Below are 21,043 nucleotides of genomic sequence, written 5' to 3'. Positions count from 1 at the left end.
TTTTTTTTAATGCTACATCCTGCACATACCATCAGAATTCTTTCACTTCACCATGACGTTTAGTTTCCTCTTCTTATTAAAGCTTCTATAGCTATTTTTTTAAAAAATAAAATTAAACAAAAAATTTATATCCACAAAAATGCACTGCCTGCAAACCCAGAAACGAGAGGCAACTCTATTACTAGTTGGTCAGGATTTGCAAGAGAGACGGGGAAACCCATCAGGACCCAGAGATCCCCATTTGTGGGAAGGTGGGAGATGTTCAGACAAAGCAACTGAAAGTCAAAATAGCAGGAAAATGAACGGGAGGCCAGGGGAGTGTGATAGGTCTCCTTTCAAGTCCTCAATTCTCACATGCAACTGGAATGATACATTGGGAAATGTGGAGAGTCATGAGCCGGTATAATTTCAGGCTTACCTACATCAATTCTTAACAGACCAGGATCTCTTCCTTTTCCCTGCCACCACCTCTTCTTCTTCCTCGCACCTATTTCACAGGTGCTGAAGAAAATTCTGGCTCTTATTAATTTAATCAGCTGCTGCTACTCATTTCCTCAACCATCACCCCAGCTGCTAACAAATTCACCTGTACTCACTTAAAACATATTTCAGGGGGAGGCAGTTCATGCTGTCACATAAAAAATACAACTTGCGCATTGCTATAAACATACCAAATGAAAAGAGCATGTGTTTCCCCATCCCTCAGAAGAGCATCCTGCATTTACACAATCCCTTTTTTGGTTTCCCCGTTGTCCACTGAAGAAGTGAAGTTTGATTCTTGTTCTGCACTCGACCTCCTCTCCCCTGGGTAGTGGTTCATTTCTTGCATCTTTAAAGATACTTTATTCCTTTTGGCAAATGCCTGGCTGATCTCATTAAATGTCTTATTTTTTGTTTCAGGCAGGACAAAAAACAGGTAGGTAGCTCCTGCAAAGCAGATGACAGCAAACACTAGGAAGCAGTAGGTCTGTAAACCACCCTGCAAATAGAAAACAAGGGAGAAGGTCATTATAAAAGGGACAAAAGTCAGAAGGAAAGTAACATCAGGAATGATTTGAAAGAAAAAATGGTTTGAAAGAAATGGAACATTTTTTAACTAAGTACAGTAAAGTACTGGCCCACATTGCTTAGAAGTTCATAAAAATGCATGAATCTTTAGTTCTTTGAACACTGCCTGTGGTCCTCCGATGGAAGAGCAGGTTACTGGCAGAGACGCGCAGATCTGCAGTCCGGGCGATGCTGGGAGGCACCAGGCTGAGTCCAGGCATCGTGGGTGTGAGGAGCAGGCGGCTCCTGCTACCTGCACGGCTCCACCGAGCCCTGCGTAGCCACGGTATTTCTGGAGATGAGGCAGATGTTTCTCTGGGTCGTTCTGTACGCTGCCTCCTAATTTCTAGGCACACAGTATCACAGTATGTTTGGGATTGGAAGGGACCTCAAAAGATCATCTAGTCCAATCCCCCTGCTGGAGCAGGAACGCCTAGGTGAGGTTGCACAGGAACATGTCCAGGTGGGCTTTGAATGTCTCCAGAGAAGGAGACTCCACAACCCCCCTGGGCAGCCTGTTCCAGTGTCTGTCACCCTTACTGAGAAGAAATTTTTTCTCAAATTTAAGTGGAACCTCTTGCGTTCCAGCTTGATCCCATTACCCCTTGTCATATCATTGTTTGCCACCGAGAAGAGCCTGGCTCCATCCTCATGACACTCACCCTTTATGTATTTATAAACATTAATAAGGTCACCCCTCAGTCTCCTCTTCTCCAAACTAAAGAGCCCCAGCTCCCTCAGCCTTTCTTCATAAGGGAGGTGCTCCACTCCCTTAATCATCTTTGTACATCATCTTAATCATCTTTGTTACAAAACACGACGCACGCTTTTGCAGTGCTGTGCATCTGTACACAACACATGGGAAACCTGCCATAGCCAGGGGGATCTGCATCATGATAGATGCAAGCCTTGAGATTTGCAAAGTAAACAAGGAAAAAAAAAAACCAAATGGCAGACATATCATTTCTAAGGTTATGGGAGCTTACAGCAGGAAAAGAATCCATAAAGTAGACTGCTTACATGCTAGAGGCTAGTGTTGACTGAAAATGAAGTACAGGCCATAGTTGAATGTTTTGGATTTTGCTTTGCTGCAAAAATATAGACACTAATTGAAGCTAAATTAACCCAAAAGTGGCATCTCCAGCTTCAAAAATAAGGCAATCTTGCTGTGGTGCCTTATGTGAGGTCATGAGCAGCAAATATGAGGAGAACCAGACCTCCTGCACATCATCCCAGGTGTTGCTATATGCAGAGGTTACCCCAGGGAAAAAAATCACTCAGGACAAAAGCAGCAGATGTGGCTTTCTGTATATATACATTACAATTGCCACTAAATTTATGTATCTGAAACAATTAAGACAGGACTAGACAATTGTGTAACCATGACTTTCCACATTTTTCTAAGACCCTCCCATCATTGTTGGTTATAACAGTCTGACACTACAGGCTGCTAAGCTCCCTTCTTTGGGGTCGCAGGGTGTACACAATTCCTAGGATTATTTTTGTTTCACTTGCTCAGGATACATCATATATGTCACAGAAGAAGAACATAAACTCATGCGTGGAACAAGAGGAAAAATAAAAAAGGAAAAAACCTCTTTTCTGCAGCTGTTTTTTAATACCATGTCTGGTTGCCAGCCTGCCTAGTCACAATGTTTTCCGTGCATAATTCATTACCTAGTTCAGCCCTTCAACTCCTGTCTCTAACAGGAAAAGCCAGAAAGTGCATCCTCTGAAATACTGACTATGGACTCTTGAGATCATCAGTTCTTTTTTTTTTTCTTTAATAAATCCCAGAAACATGAACTCCTGAGCAACCTGACAATCACAACCAAAAAGCACAAGTGATGAGGGGGAAAAATATTCCGGCAGGGAAACAGATATGACTTTCAAGCTTAAACAGAGGCAGAAGCAAATGGATTTAGTAGAAGGGAAAAATAACTTCACGGTACTTCATAAATCATCCTGTCATGTTAAGAATTCAAATTTTCAATCTGGATCTTCTACGTTTGAATTTTTTTTCAGCTGAATGGTAAAGCTCCAATCTGGAATAATTTTTTCCCCTTTTCAAAATCTTCATTTAACTAAATCTTCTCTGTGATGAAAATAAACCATCAATGCCTAGTAGGAATAAGCCTGGCAATCAAATGCCTCAAGTTACCTGTGTCTCATGGTGCAGCCACAACTTTGTCCCACCTTTCTCATTCCTGCTCATTTCTTTGTTGTCCATGACCTAAATTAGTGCTTATTATCTTCTTTGATCGTCTCCTTAAACCTTGTGTCATTAAACTGAACACTCTCATGAGTGCATATTTTATTTGCAATTATTTTACTTAATATATTTACATTTGTTGGTAATAAACTTGCTCTCCTTAATTTCTGCAGATCCCTTTAGAGGTGGCCCCCAAGGAACTCCAACTGAAGTTCCACAGAGAATAAGCTAAAAATTAAATTTTGTTATAAATCTTACAAATTAGGTCTGTGGGAAGAGATCAAGACTTCGCATTCCTTGTGTTCAGCAGGACTGGCACAACAGGGCCCTAATTCCCCTACAGCAATGCTGCAGGGCGATCACAAAATGCCCTTTCCTCAGCAGCTACTCTTCAGTCATAATATTTCTTCAAAGCTGGTTATTATTTCACATACACAGGAAAAACAAACACTCATATCCATAAGTCTTTTGTAACTCATTCAGAGCCCAACTCATATCACCCAAACCTGGTTTTGGCGTGGAAGAACGTCATGTGTGAATTGATTTACTTGCTACAAGCATGAAACCTTCTACCTCCACCACACATGGATAAAGGATTTAGGACAGTAGTATGGGATAAAGCAGAAGAAAAATGTTAAATCCCAAATCCTAACTCAATAGAAACCTTTAGTGGGACACGGGTGAGATACAGTTCAGCAGAGATTTTTAATTCATTTTTATCATTTTCTGATGTATTCTGAACTGCCTGGTTTCAGAGGGAAGATGTGAGGGGTGGAACAATTAACAGATTGACCACAGCATATCTGATGAGCCCATCAAGGGATTCAGAAGGTAGGATAACGTGCTGACTTACAGAATGATGACTGCTACAGAAAAGGGATTGACAGACAGATCTGACAGGAAAATGGATCTGTTTCTTTGTTCCATGAAATTATTATACTTTCTTTCATTTATACTATATTATGTATTATTTATATTATGCCCATGAATCCTGTTATCGCTCATTTACTCCCTGACATCTTCAAATCCATAGTCTCTCTGTTGTTTTACTCTTTCCAACTTGCTAGAAGCAAGACATCTATAGAGACTGTGCAGTTGCCACTCTAGAACTAAAATTACCAGAGTTTTGCTTATCTTGGGCTGTGGTGGGAGTAAAAAACTAAGGAGGAACTTAATTTAAATCTTTGGTGGCAAAATATAGAAAATCTGCAACTCTGTGTATTTAGTCCAACGGACATGGTCTCAAGATCTTTTACTTACACGTGCATCCTCAATGATATAAGAATAATGACAACATACATGATAAAATTTGAAAAGGTAAACATTTTTCTATACTTTGTGACATTATTTCACTAAATACATGGGATACAAGCCTCAGCGTTCAAAAACTGAATACTTGTATCCACCTGAAGAATAGTTTGACTCAATAAAAAATACCATATCCAAACAGCTGGAGGAGTTAAAAGAGGAAAGGAAAGGTGAGGGAAGAAGAAAAAGCAAGCCAATTCTGAATTGAAATTCTAACTAAATACAGAATAAATGCAAGGAAAGCATGCAGTTTCTGTTACTTCTCATCTCTCCCATGTAAGGATGGGTTACTTCCTCACACTCAGCTCATAGCAGCAGCAGCAACTCTGGCCATGCAGGAGGCATCGACCCAGCCCCATCCATATACTCCTGCCATATCCATATCCCCCTGCCACATCCATACTGCCCTGCCACATCCATACCCCTGCTCCACATCCATACCGCCCTGCCACATCCACTCAGGCAAGTCTCTTCAGATCGTCTCCATGTATTGTTTGGGTTCAGAACAAGCTGCCACCTGCACCAAGGTGCTTCTTCTCCTCTAACACTAGACAGGCTTGCCAGAGCTAGGAACGCTTTTCTTCAGCAATACTTGAAGCCAGGCTTTTACATACAATGTTAGAAACCAAAAGGTTAGAATGAAGACAGAACAAAGCACTTCCCCTAACTTTTCTTCTGTGCGCTCTCCTGCCTGCACATCCAAGTTTCAAAGTTGCCCAAAGTTTCAGGTGGTTTCCTCTGTCTCTTAATAGGCTCCTAAATATTAATTCAGAGTCTAGGTCAGATACACACTTTGATGCAGTCTCCCAAGGAAAGCACCTTGGATATTGTGTCCAGCTGGGCCGCTCAGTTCCAGAAGGACAGGGAACTGCTGGAGAGAGTCCAGTGCAGGGCAACAAAGACGATCAAGGGAGTGGAGCATCTCCCTTATGAGGAAAGGCTGAGCGAGCTGGGGCTCTTTAGTTTGGAGAAGAGGAGACTGAGGGGTGATCTTATTTATGTTTACAAATATATAAAGGGTGACTGTCATGAGGATGGAGCCAGGTTCTTCTTGGTGACAAACAGTGGTAGGACAAAGGGTAATGGGTTCAAACTGGAACACAAGAGGTTCCATTTAAACTTGAGAAGAAACTTCTCAGTGAGGGTGACAGACACTGGAACAGGCTGCCCAGGGGGGTTGTGGAGTCTCCTTCTCTGGAGACATTCAAGACCCGCCTGGACATGTTCCTGTGTAACCTCATCTGGGTGTTCCTGCTTCGGCAGGGGGATTGGACTGAATGATCTTTGAGGTCCCTTCCAATCCCTGACATTTTGTGATTCTGTGATACCTAGAACCTATTCCTAGTTAGTCAGCAGGCTAATAAAGCCTCTCCAAAGCAGGATTCACACTGGACTTTTCAAGGCTAGTAAGAGCTATTGCTGTAGAAGACATTTAGAAGTATAAACTTTTGAACTCATCACATTCTATTTTCATACCAGCTTTCTAAGGGGGCTATTTAAAACACAGCATTTCTGAAAATGTCCTGCCAACTGATTCTTGAATTACTCATTTTTATGTTCTCTTCATTTTTCTGCAGCTGATCAAGGCTCTTTATTTGTTAAAGAAAAAAGAGAACCAGGAAATGAATCACCTAAGCCACACACACCGTTATCACAAAAAATAAAAAATCAAAGTTGAAGGATTCAGGCAGTTCCCCCAAATCAGATCCCAGGTGTGGCAAGCAATCAAACCTGACTTTGATGATGAGATGTAACTGCATAAGTGAGGTGTATGAATAACTATGTGCAGCCCGGACATATTTTCTGCAGCATAGAGGCTAACAAACACATTCCCAGCTTGTGTAGGGCTGCTATATTCATAAGAATGTACAAGCATTTACTCCATCTACCTTTAAATAAGATGTTAAAGAATATTTAATTTTTACCATTATGAACAGACTTAAATTTCTCAGAATTAATGAGCAAAATAGCTCATTTTTTTCAGGCTAAAAGGTAAACTGAAACAAATAAAACTCCTGGAACTGAAATGATCAGATCTCTGGGTTTGATTAATAAAAAAATTAACAATTTGCCACTTCCAAAGTCTGCCAGCTGAGAACAGTCTTCCTGCTAATAGCTTACATGCTGTGAACACTGAAGTCTGGAAAAATATAAAAGTATTTGAGTAAAACATCATCATGTGCTATTTATTTATGGCTGTTTACTGACTTAACCCATTCTGTAGCAAGGTTAAATTCTAAGCAGAACTGTGATACTGAAACCAGGAAAATAGACATTCTAGGGTAGATACAGCAAAAATAAATGAGCAAATGAACAAATTCTGAAACTGATTTAACAAGCTTAACAAATTACTATTTTTTAAAAAGAACTTTTATCTCTTCCCAGAAAATGACGGAATGTGACTGTGAATTCTCAACTTGCAATGTCACAGCCCCTTCGGCACTGGCAATGGGGTGCTTGGATTTGGAAGTTGCCATAAAGATTAGAGTTGTGAGATGGAGGTCAAACTGGATTTTGAAGTAACGAGGTCAAATGATAATGGTTAGATGTCTTACTAAAAGGACCGACAGCAAAACAGTTTTTCATGTAGACATTTGACTTTAGTTACTTTGCTTCAAATTAATATAACCCACTGAAACAAATGGATGAAAGAGTTTGTGTCCTTTACCCCTTGTCCTTCTTCAGTTTCAGACATAATTTAAGGTTCTACTGAATGTGCAGGACAATGAAGAAGGACAGAGCACTAAAATATAATGTATGAAACATATTTCTTTAAGTAGAAAATAGAGATATTTTCAGACATGAACGGCAATTTCAACCTCAATCCTCACACATTCACTAACTCCTCATAAAAAAAGTTAACAGATCCTTGTATTCCAAACTTGAAGTGGGTTGCTTCTAACTGAGAGCATTTTTTTTGTATCTAACCTTCTGATAGCCTACATTTCATTTTCTCATCTTTAAGGGGAACTTCAGCCATTTCCCTTAATATAGGTGCATTGTAGTTACCTTAAGTATCAGATGTGTTTGCAACAGCTTAAAATAGCTTGGCTGAGGGAATCTACGTATAGGCTTCTGTGCACATCTCTGCTATTGAAATTTTTGTACTGCATAATAGAAAAAGCCAAGGGGCATTATTACACTGTAAGGAAAAAAAAAAAGGAAAAACGAAAGACAATCTTGTTTGGTAAATGAATCCTGATGCATGAGACGGAAAATCTCGAGTGTAAAAACAAGGAACAGGGCAGAAATGCAGGAGAACCTCCAGTAACAAGTATAATGGCTCAAACATATTACTTCACAGGCAGAAATAAATTAGTTTCTGAAAGAGAGAAAATAAACACACATCTAGGTCTTTGCACCATACTAGTAAGCAACCTGAACTAAGACTACAGGCCTTGTAGCACCTATATCCCATGTGCTACTGATCTCCATTTGGATCACAGATCCAAGCAGGCTATTTTTCAAGACATTTTACTCTAAAAATAAAAGAAAACCCAAGTTTACCCAATTTCTAGCTAGTAACAATTTGTACTTTACTTCTTTCAGATGCCTTCTACCCTAATGTAAGTAAAACACTTATATGAAGAAGACACATGAAAATTCAAAAGAGTGCCGCCTTTGAGTTCCTCACTTCAAAAGCCAGCTACTAAAAACACTCACTATTTGGGGGACACAATGTCCACGCAGCTATTTGTTCTCCTTTCCTGTCATCTCAGCATTTGCCTCTGCCTCTCAGCATCAGTGAGAATTAGACCTTCACCCATCAGCTCAGAAACTGGGCACAAGCTATGATGGGCTGCAATGAGCTGAGCATCCACAGCTGTGTCCTCATTTTATTGCCCTTAGGCAGAAAGGTTAGGCAAACATCAACACTCAACACCAAGGTTCTATTCACTGAAAAGGTGTTTCCCAGCCACAATCACAGAGAATGTAGGCAGCTCTTCATAATAAATATTTAGAAGTAATATCTTTTATCATACATTTTCTATTTACGATACAATCTCCTTCACAACCTGCTTTGTTCATGCTCTTACACTGTTAATGGTTTTAATTTTCTGAGAACAAAGATATTAAATGTGTTTTTTAGTTATTAAAGGTTTTCCTAATGTCTGCTATGGCTCATAATGCACTCTCACACTGTTGGCTGAACCTTCCTCTGAAAACACACACTGTTATGGAAGGGACATTGAGAGGGTGCGACAGCACAGCCCCAAAACCTTCCATCAATTTCTCAGGTATTATTGAAGCCTGCCCCAAATCTAGTGACTTGTTCATTGATTGTGAAAAGCACATAATTTTCCATTGCCAGAGGTCATTTCTGTGAGTCACCAGGTTCCCCAGTCTGAAGAGCCAGGTACCTATCTGGTACCTATCAATAACTTACATTTTTTACACAACTCCTCACTAAGGTCTGAGTGTTCATTTCTGGAACTTATAGCACAATATACGTCTCTGCTTTATCAACATGCTCCAATTTCCAATTACAGGGTAACAATGAAAAAAAATAGATGATGGAGGAATAGATTTAAGTATTAAGACTTCGTAAAATCAATCATTTTTTTTATAACTGGACAAAACATTCAGACTGCACAGGGACATTTATTAGCCCTTGCAAAAATGAGATATTCCATGTTATTGCTCTGCCAGAGAGCTGCAAAACATCTTGCAGTTTATTAATATCTTTGCCTCAGCCTTGCTGCAAAAATGCTGTGAGAGAATGATGTCTTTGTATCCCATTTTGGGATAAGAAAAGTTTTTCCTGTGGCAGAAGTAAAAGATGGGAAATATCCCTGCAGCCCTTAGAGACTATATGTAGGACTGGCAAGATGAAAAAGAGGTTCCTCTCATTTCTAAATGAACCTCATTTAAGTCCTTTCTTTTTCCTAGCAAACCATAGAAGCAAGTCAGTCCTCTGTCATTTCGATAGGGAGCTACATCATTTTGTAGTACAGTCATGCGGAGAGATCTGAAGACCTCCATCAATCATTTCCCCAACACTTCTAATGATTTCAAAACTTTCTCTTTCCCATATTGCCAAAGGTAAAAGCCAAACCCCAGCCGGGAATAAACTGAGCTTTCCACTTAGTGAACCTGTAATCATAACCGGGTATTCTTTGCGATCCCTGGTTATTGGAAACATTCGTATTAGGAGGAGAGACCAAACATTACTTGTTCTGGAAAATTACTGATGGGATAGAGAGGGAACCAGAGGAGCAGTAAAGATGCAGCTGGTCTCTGAAGAAGGAGGGCTCTGGGCAGTCAGTTTTGGTTGCTGAAATGGAGCAGCCAGGCAGAGGTCTCCCCTGCAAAAGTACCCTCACCAGACTGAAGGCCAGTTGGATGAGGATGGCACAGGAGGTAGCAGAGAAGGGTACAAACCAGAAGCAAACACAAGCTCAGCTGCCATCACCATAACCCAGGGAGAGGCGGGATGCACGAGGGGCAATGGGGTGAGCAGCAGACAAGGGTAATGCAGGAGATGTTCACAGAACCAGGGATGAATCCTTGAGAATATTCATGACGGGAAAAAATGACTAATTTCCTCATGTCCTTCCTGGGTTATATCTGCTTCCAGTTTGCTACTGGGAAAGGAAAGCGCATTATTCTACAACGTAGTTTAGTATATCCATGCCAAGATTCCAATTTCAATAAAATGCAGAGTAATTCAAGCATTTATTTAATACGCACTGAACATATACTGTGACTTTGACACCAAAAAAATACTCTGCAATCTTCTAGAAAAAGAAATTATTGTGACAGAAAACTTCTGGAGAAATCTGGTACATTGTCCTGCAGTATAATACTAATTTACTACATAGTCCGTAAGTGCCTTGTAACAACCTAGTGGAATAAAGGGAAATATGAAATAAGAATGCATCAGCATGTAATGAAAATAATGCCACAAAATTAATTGCTAGTTATTAATGCTTAGTAATTTTTTGTATTTAGAGAATGCATTACAAAAAATAAACAGTACATTTTTTCTAGATAACACCTAATTTAAGGTCCTGCTACACCATCAGATTACAGAAACCTGTCCCTGCAAACTTGCTGTTACTGAAGAGTAACAGCTTAACACACGCCTATTCTATTGCACCAAAGGTTTTCAAGCCTTTTAGATTGTGCTTTTCTTCTCCTCTAAGTTTGTTGTCCCCTCTGCTTGCTTCAGCTTGTTGCACCTATTTCCACATATACATAGACACTAATTTCTGATTTAGCAAGTGTCCCTGTTCTCCACACTCCAGCATACCAACTTCTACCAGCTATCACTCACTCTTTATAACAGATTTTTGAACAGCAAGCTCCAGCAAAGTCAGGCAAAGCCTCAGATTTTGTTTCCAGCAACATAAAACAGAAAATCAAGGGAGGTGATGCCAAACAATATCGGCAAGTAACAATTTTGAGTCTGGCTACATTAACAAGGGTGTGTTTGTATCCATTTGTGTACTTACACAGTTACAAGATTTGGGCTTTGCTCATATAAGTACTGTGGAAATAGTTTCTGTTTATTCATGTGCCAGTGAGAACGAGAAAGCAGAAGGCTTATGGACAAGCAAGTATATTTGCTTTATATGTTATTTAGCCATCCATTATTCTTCTGTTTAAGAAGTTCTTAGTTTAATCAAGGACTGGAATAAATGGCCTGTGGGATAATGAACTCCTTATGGTTTGTGAGCGACTTCCAGAAACTCCACTGCTTGAAATACATTAACATGAACTCTTCAGCCAACAATTAAAAACATATCAACCCCCCCAGTCTGTTCTGTTCAACAGAAGATGAAATAAATAAAACTTGCAAGAAATAAAGTATCTGATGGCTGAAGGGTGAAGTTAAATTCCAAGATACGATTTAGAACTAATCACTGAATACCCTATTGAGAAGTATGAAATGCACTGGAAACTTGCAGCGGTAACTGAGAACTGTACATTGAGACACGTTCTAGTGCAATTAGAAAACACTAATGCAGAATTAAGTTATATTTGATGCCTTGTACCTTAAACTAGACAAAAATACATAGGTTCTTCTAGTCTTCTTTTTTTTTGGTAATGAGTCACTACCGCCAAAGGGAAAATGATCTGCTTCCTCTTATTATCCATAAAAGAAGGAATATATGAAATAGTAATAAGCTTACAGAAGGATGACTAATATAACCTTGAAGGCCTTCAGGTTACAAATTCCTCAGATTTCCATGGATGCTTGATTCTTGCCCAAGTTGTTCTGAAATTCACAAGGTTTTCTCTTATGTGTCAGAGAAGTTTAACACTTTCTGATCCTTTTGAACAGAAGAAAACAAATGATCGCTTTTCCCTCCCCAGTTGTTCAGTTAGCCTTTCTCTTCTCTAATCTTTTCACCAGATGGAATATTTTTAGGTTTGTCTTCTTTCACACCAAGTTCATTGCAATTTTTGACATTTCTTCTTAATTTTTCTGCATTTGTCAATAATATTTAGCCCAAAGCATCATTGCAGTATTCCTATTAAGCCATCATCACTTCCAAGGAGAGGAGTAATCGCAGTTGTCTTACAGTTTTTGGTTTTGAGTTTGGATTCTCCTGCCACCGCAGCCTGCAGCAGCCCTTCCTGCAGTGGCTCTGATGTATCGCAGTAACACCACATGCTGTGTGTACACTTAATGAGACACTCCCTGCTCTGAAGGCTTCAAAATGTCAATAAACTCAAGAAAACCAGGAACACAGATACCAACCAGTCCATTCCCATTACTAAGGCAGTTTCAGCTCTTGACAAACATCCGTCTGCCTGTCTTCTATAGATCTCCAGTAATGGACAAGCTATGACTTCTCCACACATCATTACACAGTTAGACTATTCTCATGAGTAAAAGGTTTCCTAGTTTCCTTCTTGATGCAGTTATCTGAAAATATAACACACATTCTCTCTGCTTCATCACCCTCATTACTGGTCAAATCACTGAACACGACAGGCCTGGACCCAAGATAAATAGAGAACAGAGAAGCAAGTGCAAGTGGGTCTGGCATGCCTGGGAACTGTCTAAACTAAGTTGGGCACCAAAGCATCTCCCTGACAAACCTGTTGGCTGAAATAACTCCTTTGCGATATTCAGTTAGTGCAGGGGATCTTGTACAGGATCTCATTAAATGCAAACTTCACCGTAGTAATCAACAAAAGCATCAGTTAATTCAAACGGAATTTGATATAAAGTTTTTATTATGCTTCATAAGGGTTGCAGAAGCCTGAAAAGCAAGGCTCTGCTCATATCTGAGAGGCAGCAAAGCCACCTGGGACAAGGACGCATGCAGCTGAGGCGCTGGAACCTCTGACTGCTGCCACTATTCAGGCTGCTGGACATGGTGCAGAGAGCAAGAAAAGAGCATTCCCTTTTTAAAAAATACATATTGCCATCTCTTAAGGGCTTTACTCTTTCCGTATAACCACAACTAAAAGGAGCATCCCACCACTACTGCAATCACCTGAGTTTTTGAACGTGGTGGTCTACTTACCACTGAACAATTTGTGCTCGATCTTGCAGATTAAGGCATGACCTCAGCATCTGGCACCTCTGCCCTTGTTTACATTAATAGGATTCCTAAGGACATGCTACTGAACCAGTAAACACTACTACCTGTGAAGCTGGTTCCAAGTGCCCTATTGGAAGTAAAACATGCTGTTTCCAGATGAGCAGGGATGCAAATCCAAGTGTCTCACATTTCAAGACCCTCTTCAGAGAACAGGTTTAGGTGCAAATGCAACCCCAGTCTGGTTTGGGATGTGAGTAAGTAGGGAGAGATAAAGCATAACTGCTGGAGATTGTTCAGTGCAAATATAAAAAGGGAACAACAGGCACTAATATTGTCCCTAATGTACCCATATTTATTAATCAAGCAGCTCTGTGCATGAAAATAGCTCTGCATATTTTCCAGACAACACTCTTCCCACTGACAGTGATGAAGATGCTCTTACCTGACTTTGACCTTGAAATATACTTATTCTTATGTCTACTATGCTAACATTCACACTTTCATAGCGTAGAGTCACTTTCCAGGAAATAATGTTAAGATTTGATATCTGACAGGCTCTACCTGTTGGAGCAACAGTCAGCAAACTTAAAACCACATCATCGATTACCTTGGGAAAAACAGAAGCCACATAACCACATCTTTAATTAGTCTAATTTTAAAAGGTCTCCAAGTGCAAGTCTAGATTAAAAACACATTGCTAGGAAGAAAGCACACAGAACACAAAAAAGAGACCTTCAAAATTCTCCTTTATGCTGCCTACAAACAAGTATGCTTTTGCTGCCTGTGTAAAAAGCTCGCTTCTTTTTTTAAATCTCTTTGTGAATTCTAGTCAAAGACTAATTAATGTCGTGTATTAAGCTTCTTAGCAACATGGAGGGTTTATAAAATACCTACAATGTAATTATTGAAAAGAATGCTTCAGTCTAACCACACAGATGAATGTGTTACACTTATTAAAATACCTGGAATTACTCACTAAAACTTACACTCTTACCAAAACAACAAAAATCTAAAAATATATATGTTCTTCTTCTCCTCTCTAGAAGTTCCATTGGCTAAAATAAATTATGGAACTAAGTACTAATTATTCTGCCAGTGCTATCAATTCTAGTCAGTGGATTTAACCTGAAAATCAGACATACTCAGGTTTGTTGTCCAGAGCTGTGATTTAGTTATATATCACTGTTCATGACATTAGAACAGAGGCATTTAAAGAGGAAACCCCCAGGGATGAGAAGGATCTCCACATATAGTACATTGTGGTGAAGGTGGGCTTTGTGTCCGCCTATTTGGGGACAGTGCTAGTTTTACCCACAGCATGAAAAGACCTTCACAATGGCTTACTCCTACAGGATAGAACAGTGGCGTCATTGACACTTGTGTTCTTATAAAAAGGAGCATTATTATTTTTCTCAAGAAGAAACTAAAGAAACTGGTTGCTTCACATTGATTTCTGCAGACCAGGAATTTCACTGATCCGTAAAGAGTAAGGTGAGAAATGTCCCACATACACCTGCAGATCTGTGTATCATGAAAAGCCATTGGGTTACTGCTTGGTTGTACTGAAATGTTAGAGAGCTGGAAGGCAAACTTCTCTCCTTCACTGTCACAAATATTTTACACTCTATCTCACATGTGCACGAAGTTCACAAAATTCACATGATACAGGAACTGAAAATGGTCCTATTTTGAGTCTGTCTTTCTTCTAAAGACAAAAATCTGTATCTCCCTTTTCTCTCAAGATAAACAGATACCCTCTGTCCCACAGACTCTTTCTGATTTTACAAATACAGTTTCACAAAGGGAGAATAGGCACATCAAGAAAGCATCAATTTATTAAGACAGAATGAAACATTTGTCATAATTTACCCTAAAAATACATTGAGGAGCAGCAGGAACTCTCAATGTCTATTCCAGAATTTTTAGTGGGTTTTATTTCAAGATTGACAGTGAATGATATTCAATTTTTAAAACTGAGATTAAAATTATTCTCAGAAATGGCAAAACTCTGGCTGCATTTTAGCTACCATCAGTTTTGATTCCTGAGTCCTCTGAATTTATAAGCTAGTTAACATAGAAGTACCAAATCTTGGTCATTTTTAAGACACAACTGGACAAGGTCCTACCAAACTTGGTCTGATTTCAAAGCTGATTTTCTCTGAGAAGGAGCCTGGACCAGAGACCCCCTGGTGTCCCTTCCAGCTGGAATGATTCTATAATTACAGCCACAATTGCTTCCACTCCAAAAACTTCGTTGGTTTGTTATGTCTGCTCATTTGAGACATAAAATATCATCCCCATTCCCAAGGGATAATATGAATAAATGATGGACTTATTTGTTGTGGATAACCAGAGAAGCTCATTTTCAATACGCTTTCTGCACACACACAAAAAAATAAAGCCAAGTACTCACAGGTTTCCATACTGAGCATAAACTCTTAAAGTATGATTAAATAGTTGCAGTCTGTTTTATGACACTCAATTTGCTCCAGGTGTTACAGCTAGCCTAGAATTTACTCAGAAATAAACTATAGAGAGAATCTGTGTCTTATATTCTCATAAGCTAAACCACTAGGAAACAGAAGCTATACCATGAACACATGGAGAAGATGACTAATCCTCTATGCTCGCCATGTGACATTCACACATTGAGATACTCTGTTGATATCATAAAGCAACCAGAAGCCCATTTCCATCAATGAGTAAATGAGTAAATGAATTTTCTTAATAGGGACAATGCCTAGGACTCTCGGTCAAGAAGACAGACAACTAATTGTCTATGAGGGAGCTTCAAACCAAATTCATGCTCCCACTGCGGAGCTCAACTGTGACACGGCTGATGGGCCACATGAGGATTAAATGTTGGGGTGATCTGTACACAAGATGTCCATGATGGAAGTGCTCATTTTGGATCTCTTAACGATTTGGAGATATCAGGAGAACTGCTAGCAATGGAACACTTAGTTTAATCTCCTTTTCATTTTCTAAAACCATTCCATATATTCAAGAGTTATATTTTCAAAGACTGATTTGTTATGAGCACATCAAAAATGCAATATAGGGCTGAAGCAAGAATCAATATTATTTATTAGGATGGCGAGACAAGCCCTGCTGCTGCCCTGGATTATCTATAGCAACTGAGTTATCAAAAAGAGCAAACAAGGGAGAAAGATTCGGTGTTTGAGGGGGTTTAGCTGAGCTGGGTCTTCACCCAGCCAGCTATTAAATGCTTTCTGTGAGATCCTGACCCCAGAACATTTCTGCTGAAATGTCAGCGATACAGCTGAAAATCAGATAGATTTACTAATTTGGATTAAGAAGTTACAAGAATTTATCTTTAAGAATTTTGGCCAGAGAGTGTGCTGTCTAGTACAGCAATTTCATTTGTGTGGAAGAACAGATGGCACAACTGCATATCTTTTTTTTTCTTTTCTTCTTTTTCTTTTAAAAAAAAATCTTAGTCATTTACATATATATATATATATATATTTTTTTATAAAAAAGGTTTCTAAAACTTTTAGTAAAGTGAAAAAATTAGACATGCCTAAGGAAAAATGGTATTATTTTCACCTCTACATATCGAACCAATGAAAAATATAACAAACAATGGAAAACAGACATTAATTGAATAATCAATACAGGATATTTTAGATTCAGATCTTTCAAAGGCATATGAATGCATATCAATAGTTCTGTGAATGCAAGCCACCTTTAAATCAAATGCTGGAATTAAGTGTTTGCATAAGTCCCTAAGAACAAGGACACAACATACTTATTTAGATATGACAATATATTCAATAAGTTTTTCACCAGCTCACACAAATGTTGAACCTTTTTAAACACCTATTTTGGGTAGCTCACAAAAATTTGAGATTCAGATCCAATTACAACACATTAGAAGTATAAAAGGATAGTATATAAGGTAAAGGCAAAACGAAAAGCATTGTAAGTTGTAATTATTTCAGATAAAGCATTTTAATTCCTTCAAGCTTGCACAAGCATTCTTATATAATAACTTCAAGTATTCTTCCCCAAGTGGCCAAATAACTTTTTTAATATTACAAATATTCACTGGAGGTAATTTTGCAAGAATGAAAATTTGGAGATTTGGCATCTAAATAACAGAGCCTTATGAGCCAGTTCTAGCACCTGTAGGAGCACTGAAAATGCTTTGAAAAGAGGGGTCACCATATCGTTATGAACCATTTCATGCGTCTCTGGTCTACTGGCTGACCAAAGCTGTCTTTGCCTGTTCACAGCTCATTCTTCAGGAAAGCCTCATGCCTTTGTTCTGCAGTGACAGCAATGGGAAAGATTTTGCTGAGTGTCTATCAAGGTGACTTGTTTGACATTTCACAAGGTCAAGCTCTATGTTAAACACAAGCCTGAAATGCCTTCAGACCTAAAACCAGATGATCTACAATTTCTCTGTATGTTCCAAGAACCCATGCAGTAATGCTTCTTCAATTGCTCTATTTTTGCAGTAAAAGATTTTTTTAAATGCACATTTTTGACACCTATCATATACCTCCTAGTAATCACAAAATATCAAATGTACTTGTGGATTCAATATAGTATCAGTTGTCATTTTAACCTCAGTTCTGATCCTTCACACAAACAAATTTCTCAAATACACAGTGGAGAGGGCTGGAAGAGTAGCTACAGTTTAATTGTTTTTACATTTGTCACAAACTGATTTGTGTACTAGCTTTTCAACCTTGTCCATACATTTTAATGTATGACTCAAGCCAGTGTTTTATTCTATTATATGTATCTACAGATGGTTGAGGGGAGAAAATCTAGGCATTCAAACTAGTTAATTGGTGACATTTGGAGAACTAACTACGGCTTCATTTTTTGAGTAACTCTAAAGTTAACATATTTGTTTCCTGAACATTCGGGATAATTTCGTAGAAGCGCACCCCAACAATCAAAAAAGTAACTGTTGTTTCTCAAAAAATCAGGTCGGTATTTAAATACACATAAAGGATTATGTTTTTGTTGTGTGAAGGCATATTAAAGATTTTTTTTCCTGCTTTAGACTACAAAAATGAGCTAAGAAGAGGCTATTGCCTTTTGGTAAAGCGACTCACAAGCTGAATGTTGAGAATAAGGTTGACAGAAATAGGAAAGAAATGAAAGTCAGAGAATGAGGAGACACTATCGTTTGATCTTGTGAAAAACCTTTAAAAATCGAAGTCTGAGTAACACTGTTTTCATCTTTAGGTGTAAACTCTAAGCTTTTTTTTCTATATTACTTTTTAAAGAAGAGAAAACTGAAAACCTTGCAAGCTGGAAATATGATTTATCTCTGTTTAAACTGGTAATTTTGTAATCACACAATGGGAAATTTTTATGACATAAATGATAAATTCCCCAAAGCTACAGCAAACTTTATATGGATGCAAACTAAATCACTCAAAAGGCTTTAGTATGCATAGGAAAAGTTAGAGCATGTAGTTTACCTTTTATTTGAATTTACTGAGGGCCTTTTTTAACCATTCCCACCAGGTGATCTGTCAAGGTGGGATTAGGAGGACACAGAGGGAGAGCCCTGAGTTGCATTAATTCAGATGTGACTGACAGCCAGAGCTCAGGTAACTCCTTGGTTTTATGCAGGAGGTAAAAACTGCAATTTTGGAGAAGCGTGATTATTCCTTAAACATCTCTGGATAGTTTAAAAACATGACAAATTAAAGTATTCTGATTATACGCCCCTAGATGCGAGACCTCTTTCACTGCCACCTGCCTGGCCGCCATGGAGGAGGTGACAGGGCCACCAGTACGGGGCATGCCAGGATGGAAGGCGATCCCCAGCACTGCTTAAGCTTAATCAGTCCCTGTCTGCCTGCAGAAACCGCTGGTAAACCACACAGAAGCATCCACTTGGCTGGATGAGCTGCCTACTGGATCACACTGACGCTGATGGCCAAGGTCGGGTTTTCAAAAACACAAGGGAACTGACTAATTCTTTCTCTGCTGTGTTTGGTAGATTTTCTAATGACCTCAGTGAGAAAATAATTATGTCTCCAGCTGCTTTTGAAAATCTCACCTTAAATGTCTAAGATGGCAAGTCTTATTCTGTGCTGTGAAACTGATGAAAAACACTCATTGATTTCAGCAAGCATTATAACAAGCTCTTAAGACTTACAGTTCTGAGCAGTCTAATTGAAGTCAATGTTAGTAGGAACTCAGCCTTTACACTCATGTTGACTTTTGAAGGTGATCCAGGTAATTAAAACACCTGGAGAATTTCCCTTTTACAAAGAATTTTAAATTAAGTGTCAAACTTAGATCAAGGGTCAGACTTTGTAAGACTTCTAAGTTCTCCCATAAACTCATACAGATAATCTTATACAGTACTACTCAGTAAAAGCAGTTTTACTTGTCAAATGAAAATGAATTATAGTCTTACGGTGTGAGATAATTTCACAGTATCTGCAAACACTGTTACACAGTATTGCATAAGATAAAATATCATATAATTTTCAGTTTTAAGAAGGTACAAACAGCAGTAACACCTCCTTGCCCGTTATTCAACTCTCTTACTCGGAGATGATTCAAAGGGTAATCCAAAATCTCTCTCCTAAATGTGCAGACCCGCAAGTAGCCTGGAGGGCTTGCTCCTCCCTGTACCCTTCTCCTGCCCCTATTACTTTCCTCTGTGCATTTAAAAAAAAATCAACTAGGACTTGTTGTAAGCTTCACTCTTAAACTGTTATCTGTGGAGCAGGATGGCTCTTTAAAGAGTTTGGACATGGTTGGTCAGGGGACTGATCACCTGTCCTTCAGCTCCTGAGACAGAGAATCAGCTCCCTTGTGAGCTCCAGAGTCTGTGGATGGTCATTGGGAGAGGTTCATGGTTTGGAAAATGCCCTCAGTGTAGTTTTGAATGAGAAGCTGCTCGAAGCCTCCTTTTCCAGACAATGACACATCAACAATAATGAAGTGTCCTTAGGAATCAGAGGGGAAAAATACCATTTTATGTTCAACCTTGAATTTTATTTTTTCATTTAAAAAAACCCAGAAAATAAAGTTATCCTGTTAGAATACAAACATCAGTTGTCAGATAGGTCTAGATGACTGGCCTCTGTCCTCCATGCAACTAGTCCAGCCAAAGAAACAAAGCAGTTAACTAAAAGTGAAGCTTATGCCAGCCTGGGGAAGCTGGGACAGGAACAAATTCATTCATGCAGCAACTAGGCTACGGCAAGAAGGAACCAGCTAATGAAGATAAAAGCCCGACAGAAGAGATTTAAAAATACTGAGAGCTTAAATGGAGAGGAGATTCCTTAATGAGACTAAAAAGGATTCTCAAAGCCTAGGGTAAACCAGAAGATGGGTGGCCTAAAGGATGAAGAAAAAGACAGTGAAAATCACAATCAGTGATCGTGAACTCTTGACACAGCAATCGGACTGCTTTGATAAAGAACTTCTGTGGCAATCTGTCATAAAGGGTCGTGCACGGTTACAAAAATTTTTCTTTTGCAGGACAATTTTCTCCACAACATTCAAAGGAGGATGTGCAGGTAGCACAACTGAACTGTATCAGAAACACTATGCCGATTTCATCCGCCTCCATAAAAAGACATTTATTATTACCTGAAAATTACTATTCAAACATCATATGCTACACTACACCAGCTGTGTCATAGTATATCAAATATCAAGGCTGCTGAGTACCTGAATGAAAGGGAAGAGCAGTCCGACTGCGAAGTTGGAGAGCCAGTTGACTGTCCCAGCTATCATGAATGCGGCCGGCCTCTGCGACTGCTGGAAAAACTCTCCGGTGAGGACAAATGGAATCCCACCTGAAACAGAGTCCAAGTCAATGGTTTTAGTAAACTTCCTCTGCCAACAGCTGTTTCACTTACAGAGATGAACACACTCATGTCAGACTCCCCCAGTGACCACAGTGCTCTGCTCAAGTGTTCACAGGGGCTGCTGAGCCAGTAAAACGGGGTTTGTCAAAATC

General features: G+C 39.1%; 1 protein-coding gene across 1 annotated transcript in view; it reads right to left on the bottom strand.

The window, feature by feature from the left end:
* Positions 1 to 721: 721 nt before the first annotated feature.
* SLC2A9 (solute carrier family 2 member 9) overlaps positions 722 to 21,043 on the bottom strand; it is a gene marked incomplete at both ends in the record, with an annotated part of 94,766 nt that continues 74,444 nt past the window's right edge. The window contains 2 exons of the mRNA XM_080343609.1: positions 722 to 979; positions 20,752 to 20,879. Coding sequence (XP_080199735.1) covers positions 722 to 979; positions 20,752 to 20,879 — 386 coding nt within the window. The remainder of the gene's footprint in view (positions 980 to 20,751; positions 20,880 to 21,043) is intronic.

Source organism: Nesoenas mayeri (genome assembly GCF_963082525.1).
Source record: "Nesoenas mayeri genome assembly, chromosome: 4".
NCBI lineage: Eukaryota > Metazoa > Chordata > Aves > Columbiformes > Columbidae > Nesoenas > Nesoenas mayeri.
The sequence above is the reverse complement of the archived record's forward strand: the minus strand, read 5'-3'. Positions and strand labels throughout refer to the sequence as shown.